Source organism: Notechis scutatus, chromosome 2, assembly GCF_049901735.1.
Source record: "Notechis scutatus isolate UNSWTSFEM ecotype Mainland chromosome 2, rNotScu1.2, whole genome shotgun sequence".
Classification (NCBI taxonomy): Eukaryota; Metazoa; Chordata; class Lepidosauria; order Squamata; family Elapidae; genus Notechis; species Notechis scutatus.
Genome location: NC_142010.1, coordinates 63,905,606 through 63,912,050, shown reverse-complemented (window position 1 = coordinate 63,912,050; position 6,445 = coordinate 63,905,606). Strand labels below are relative to the sequence as shown.

General features: G+C 38.1%; 1 protein-coding gene across 1 annotated transcript in view; it reads right to left on the bottom strand.

Annotated features, from left to right (window-relative positions):
- Positions 1-298: 298 nt before the first annotated feature.
- Positions 299-6,445, bottom strand: part of DNAH1 (dynein axonemal heavy chain 1) — a 225,215-nt gene continuing 219,068 nt past the window's right edge. Inside the window, exons 74-79 of the mRNA XM_087954929.1 lie at positions 6,125-6,295; positions 5,484-5,614; positions 4,230-4,374; positions 3,730-3,936; positions 3,389-3,623; positions 299-607 (exon numbers count right to left, since the gene is read on the bottom strand). Of these exons, the coding sequence (XP_087811055.1) occupies positions 486-607; positions 3,389-3,623; positions 3,730-3,936; positions 4,230-4,374; positions 5,484-5,614; positions 6,125-6,295 (1,011 nt within the window). The 3' untranslated portion in view covers positions 299-485. The remainder of the gene's footprint in view (positions 608-3,388; positions 3,624-3,729; positions 3,937-4,229; positions 4,375-5,483; positions 5,615-6,124; positions 6,296-6,445) is intronic.

Below are 6,445 nucleotides of genomic sequence, written 5' to 3'. Positions count from 1 at the left end.
TGCTATGTGTCAACCTTGTGTTCTTTAATTGCAGTATCTAATTTTGTAGTATGGAGACAGAATTTTGCCAAGAACATACTAAATTAGTGCTGTAAGATCATCTCTGTGATCTTTGGTGGCTTAAAAGTAACACAAACATAATTTTTTAGTATTATACACCTTAATTGTATATAATGTGCACTTATTTTTTCCCTTGTAGTTGATTACAATTTATAGGCTACCTTAAAAAAGAACTGAATGGGACATATTAAGAGAACAGCACCATGCAGTCATTTGTGAAATTAAATTTTTTTTTTAATGTAAATTTAAATTAAGTGAAAAGATACACATTATGTATATTTATTTAAGTCCTTGTAGTTGTCTCATTTTAGTCAGTTCTGTGCTTCCTTTGGATCAGGCTTCAGGATATGAATCCAGTCTTAAACAACTTGTAAACAACTTCCAAATTATATTGCTTTATTGGGCTGCACTTTTATTGTTCGTGTCTAGAAGTCCAAGGCACAGATCAAGGCAACTCCCCGTTTAATCCAGTGTCTCTGAGATTTACTGGTAGGTATTTCTACAGCAATCACATAATTAGTTGAATGACCTGTTGTTGATAGTGTCCCTGGCAAAGAGAAAATTAAAGTTAATGCTGTATTGTGACATAGGGAGGGCTTCTTTTGCTACTATAGGCTGATGTCTTTAATGTTAAAATGAGGTTGGTTAAAAACAATTCCATATCCTACATTTCAAAAGTTTTCTTTCTCTTGTTGGTGTTTGGAGGACTGTACTTGAAGACAGAGAATCTTTCACTCACAGGCTCTTCCTGCCTTGAGTCTGGTTGAGACTCATCCCCTTCTTTCATTACTCTTTATTTATCTTGAAAAAAAACCCTTTCATTTTTCTTCTGATAGTTTCTGCAAAAGGATGAATTATGGACCCATTCCAAAATGAATGTTTTTAACCACATCAGACTACCAAAGTCAGCACAAAAAAGCCAGCTGGTAACATTCCGGCCTCGGTGCCAATGTAGTGTAACCTAGTTAGGAAAAACCAACAAGCGTATCCATTGCATCTGGTTAAATGCATCCAGAAGAGGATTTTTCTTCCCAGGATTCTAAGATAGTGAAGTGCAGTCAGCTTATTGGATCACTGGTCCAAATGAGCTTATCAAATGGATGTCATCCCCTATCCTGTTCCCCAAAGCACATCAATCCTATCTCAAATAGGGAAGACAATTCTGAATAGGAAAACCTAACTACTGTATTTAGGTACCATTTTCTCATATGCCTATTGGCCACCAGGTGGCCTTAAACCATGCAGGACAGGAATAAAATGCACTTTAAGTGCAGTCTGGATCTGTAGGTTTGGGCCAGAGTAGGTAAAGGTTTTACCATTTTCTACCCTTAGTGGTCAGTTGCACTGATGATTGATCAGATGTTGGTAGCAAAGAATATAAGTATGAAAAAGATTGGTTCTATGAACACAAAAGCAATACAGAGAACACATGCATTGATAGATCTTAATTTAGATAACTTCTTTGTTTTCTAAAATAGCTTTGGGTTTGTATTCTAAAACTGTACCAAATTCTCAGCATTTTCAAATCCATAAGTACTTTACTGTTTAAGAAAAAAAAAGGAAAGTAGGAAAGTATTCCTCTTACTGGTACAATATTAACTTGAAAGTAAAGACTAAATGGAACAAAATTAAACAATATCTTCATTATACTGTACAAAATATTAGAGTATTGATATCACAAACAGATACTGTTTAGAAATTACAAATGACTTAAGGAATGCAATTCTATATTTAATCTACCCTAATCCTTCATACATGATTGTGGCATAAAGCAATTATATTCTGAGCACTATATATACAGGCCATCAGGATGGGTTCACGCAACACATTAAATCCTAAACCTGGACTAAAAGAAACAAGCATTAGATTTGCGTACCTTGCTATGCCTCAACAAGCCATATTATGACAATATGATGATCTGGTTCATAGAACTTGCTGAACATCTTTTGTCGAACAACTTTTGTGAAACAAGCCTAGAAATCCTGGTCTCATTTAGCACGACCTTCTTAAGTACTTTACTTTAGCCAAAGGGCTCAAGGCCTGCACACCATAAGATAGCCCAAAGCTGCCCAAGCCCTCTTGGATCGTTGCATTCTCCTCTGGAACAATAACTTTTCTTTACTCTTGATGAATGTATCTTTTCTTTTATGTACACTCAGAGCATAAGCACCAAGACAAATTCCTTGTGTGTCCAATCACACTTGGCCAATAAAAAATTCTATTCTAACCAGGTCCAGAGCAATGCTTATAAATATTTCATCACTAATAAACTAGAAAATCTAAGCTTTCACATTTACTGTTATGTTTCTTGCCAATGTAAGGCAAGCTGCTTCATTAGGGTCAATTGGCCATTTCCATCCTATGAGAGCCTCAGCTAAAGTATCTCCCATATTTGGATGCCTCCAAATACCAAGTAATGAACAGGACACAGATAATTTAACATGCCAATTCCTTCCAGAATGGTGTAAACAAAACATTGAAGGCTGTAGTCTCTGGAGACTTACATTAATTCAAAACCACCATGTGGGAATGAGTAAAGTATCTATTCATACTTCTTTGTTCTATGGCTTTCTTGAAAGTCTCTTCAAAGCTTGGCTATGAATAAAAACTGAAAGAAGTATGAGAAGAGCTAACATAGTACTGACCTTTTAGCCACATGATTCCCTACATTCTTGGGCAGCAGAATTTAATTTGTACTTAAATTGTCTCCATCACATCAAACCCTAAGGAATCTTCTTGGTAAGTGACTAATATTTAGCATGTTTTTCTTAGAAATAGCCAGTATTTCACAAAAATAAACCAACTCAGATTAAATATAGATCACCAAGCAACTGCAAAGTTGTGTGTGAGTAGGAGAGGAAGAGAGAGGGTAAATGTTGAGATATGTTAATTGCCTAGTTAGATGTGGCTATTTTTAATACCATAACTGTGCTAAGTGCTTCATTTGCAACAGAAATGTTTGTTTGATATATCAGCTCAAATGCTGAGCCAGAAAAGTCACTGATAGCCCTGTGCTATCTTGTCAAGAGACAGACTTGTTCCTCGCTTGTTTTGGGGTTGGAGAGGAAGAGGATAATTACCAAGGCAATTTGGCCTATTCTGTATCCTACCCCAGTTGTTCATAGTAAGTCTCTTCCTCTCATATCATAAACTAATTAGAAATATGTCTAAAAATATACCTAATGAAGCTTTGGAATGTGCAAGGCTTAAGACTCCCATTTTGCTCCTTTCACTCACAGGCAAAAAAAGAGCCCTTTTTTGTGCCTATCTTCTTGGGCACACTAGCAGACTGCATGCCTTATGCCCCTGAAGCAAAGAAGATTCTTACCTGCCCGAGTGAGAGTCTTGTAAATGGGACACAGATACATCCCTGTGGTCGGAGGCTTGCGGTTGGGAATAGGAACTAACCAAATGACAGCCATCTCTGTGTATAGTTCCTTAGGCTTGGATTCCATTAGCTCAAAGAATATAGGGTCCCATCGAGCGCCTTCTAGAAATAAGCCATGGATGTAACACCCCACGTCGGGACGCTTAGTTAGTTCACTCACAGACTCCCTCAGTACCTTAATTGGGAAGGCAGAAAAGCACTTGTAATTTATATTTTTAACAACTGCATTTTGAGTGATATGTCAATGGGTTCTTTGGGTAGTTTTTGATGGTTTCACTGACCTTGAAGTCAAAAGAGATGGTGTCTATAGATATCACGGACTTCCTAGCAAAGTTCTGTAATGTTCCTGTTAAAAAAGCTTGTGGGAAGAAGAAGCCACTTATCCAGAAAACTGGTGGTATTCCTTTAGCAATCCATTTATGCAAGAAGTCAATGCGAAGAAGCAGGTCGTTCACCCAGGAGGCCAAGGGCTTCAGAGACGGATATGCCTATGGCAAGAGAAAATGCAAAGCACTTTTTCAATAAATTGAACTTTAAGCAAGTGTGTTTCTCAATAGCTGAACATTTGTGGTTATGAGACAAGCAATAAAAATAACTGTTGAAGTGGATTTTATCAAGATTGTTCTGCCTTGGTTTGTGGATGATATATAGTTTGATTTTGTGCTCCTTTAAAATATCCTATCAGCCACCACAGCTGGAAGCTGGAATGAGAGTATTTTTATAGGATGACTTCATGAATACATAAATTGCTGTATCTATGAAAACATTGCTTAGTATTTACCTTACTCTTCCACATCTCTGGGACAGTGTTGTTGTACAGGCTGTTGGACATCAACTCCAGCTGGGAAGACATTACTACTAAGCCTTTAAGAGCTTTGAGCAGATCTTTTAGACTTTGTGCAATTACTTGTAGCAAACGATTGTATCTGTTCAAAAGCAAATTAATATATTAATCTTAACTCCCAATGTAGTTCATTGAAATTCTATGCATTTTTACACTCTTTTTAAGAATCTTTGGACTTTTGTATACCTGTCATGGAATCAGACCTACATGTAGGTTTTTATATATCAGCAGGACACACAATAAGCTCTGATAGCACTCAGTTGCAAAGATATGCAACTGTACAGAGGTGCCAAAGGGGTAAAAAAATTTTTTTAATCTATAGGTTCAGTCTCAGTTAACTATAGACTGTGATGCTTCATAAGAGTTATACATTATGGGGAATATCGGGTCTCAGATCAGACCGTGTTGATTATGGCTACAGAAAATATTCCCTCCATACAATGGATCAATTCATAAAAATAGTCTGATTTTGGAAACCGTTCCAACTTATACTGCAATTTTCACTATCACCACTTTTCTACCATTTCAGATAACTGCTCAGTGAATATTTTGTATAGGCAACATGAAGGGAATTTTACTTTCTTGGGAATTGAGTTCCATTGCATGGGAACCAGAGGGAGCATCAGGCATAGCAACAGCAGCTCTACAACTTTTCCATATGTCTGGACACTCAAAAGGTGGAACCATGCTTTTTTTTCATTCTGATGAAAGCAGAGAAAGTCTGTAGACACCAGTCAAAAATGGCATAAAAAGTTATCTGTGCTCCATTGCTGGAGGTTTTCAAGGAGAACAACCATTTATCTGGGAGTTGTGCAGTGATTAGAGTGCAGTACCGCAGGCTACTTCTGCTGACTGCCAGATGCCTGAAAGTTGGCAGTGCAAATCTCACCAGGCTCAAGGTTGACTCAGCCTTCCATCTTTCCGAGGTGGGTAAAATGAGGACCCAGATTGTTGGGGGCAATAGGCTGACTCTGCAAACCACTTAGAGAGGGCGGTAAAGCCCTGTGAAGCGGTATATAAGTCTAAGTGCTATTGCTATAGCTATGATATAAGGATTCCTGCCTTGGGCAGTGGGTTGGACTAGAAGATCTTTGAAGCCCTTTTCAGCCCTATGATTCTATGATTCCTCTAGTAGTTTCAGTTGACGAGTGTACCAAAATACAGAAAGCTCAATGAATGCATGGACTGTACCTGATCACCTCTTGTGTCAGAACAGTGTTCATAGATTCCTCATACAACACAGGATATTTCAACAACACTTCATGCAAGTCGATGGGCTGAGGTACTTTCTGCAATATGTCATTTGAGGTCTCCTCTACAATCTAGACAACAGACAAAATTGTGGCAGAAAATGTCAGAGGAATCTCAGTATTAGATGACAGGAAGAGTTTTCCTCAAAAGGAAATGGGATTATCTAGATTCCCTTCAGAATTGCAACTCGGCTTTGGGGTTGTGTAACCTACCCTTCTGTTTCCTCCTTCAGTAGCAATGAATTGATTTCTAGAATTTGAACTTAGAATTTGTATAGGTTCTTAAAGCATGGGATCCTATGACCAGCACTTTGTGATGAAAACCTAACAGACCAGGGACTGCATTTCAAAGAAACAGTAAATATTGAACACTGAAAAATTATGCAAGTCATGTTGAAAAATTTCATTACCTAATTCTTCAGTCATGCCCAACAGCTGTGTCTGTCATACACCTCAGCTTTCTGTCGTTGGAAGTAACATTTTGCTGAATTCTGGCTTCTGACAGTACTACGCATGTATGGCTACTTAATTATCATCCCTCTCTTCCCAACCATAAGAGCTGCAAGAAACAAGTTTACAAACCTCCTCCCTGCTTTGTCCTCCTACAGCTGAAGTCTTTGGCTGAAGCTGGATAATTGCAGCAAGCAGTGCGAAGGTCTCATTCTGAGCAAAGGTGATGTTGGCATTGTCATGCAGACCAAAGATTTCAGGCATATCATTAAGGGGAAGGGTCTTGATGTACTGGATGTATCCCTTGGGGAAGGGGATGGGAACAAGTCAAGAAGGAAGGATGAGGATGAATATTTTTTAACAGACAAGGCAGAAATGAAATAAGCTGCTCAGTAAGTGTGATATTGCATGTTTCAGGCACAGCTAATGAACTATGATATGCACCTGAATATG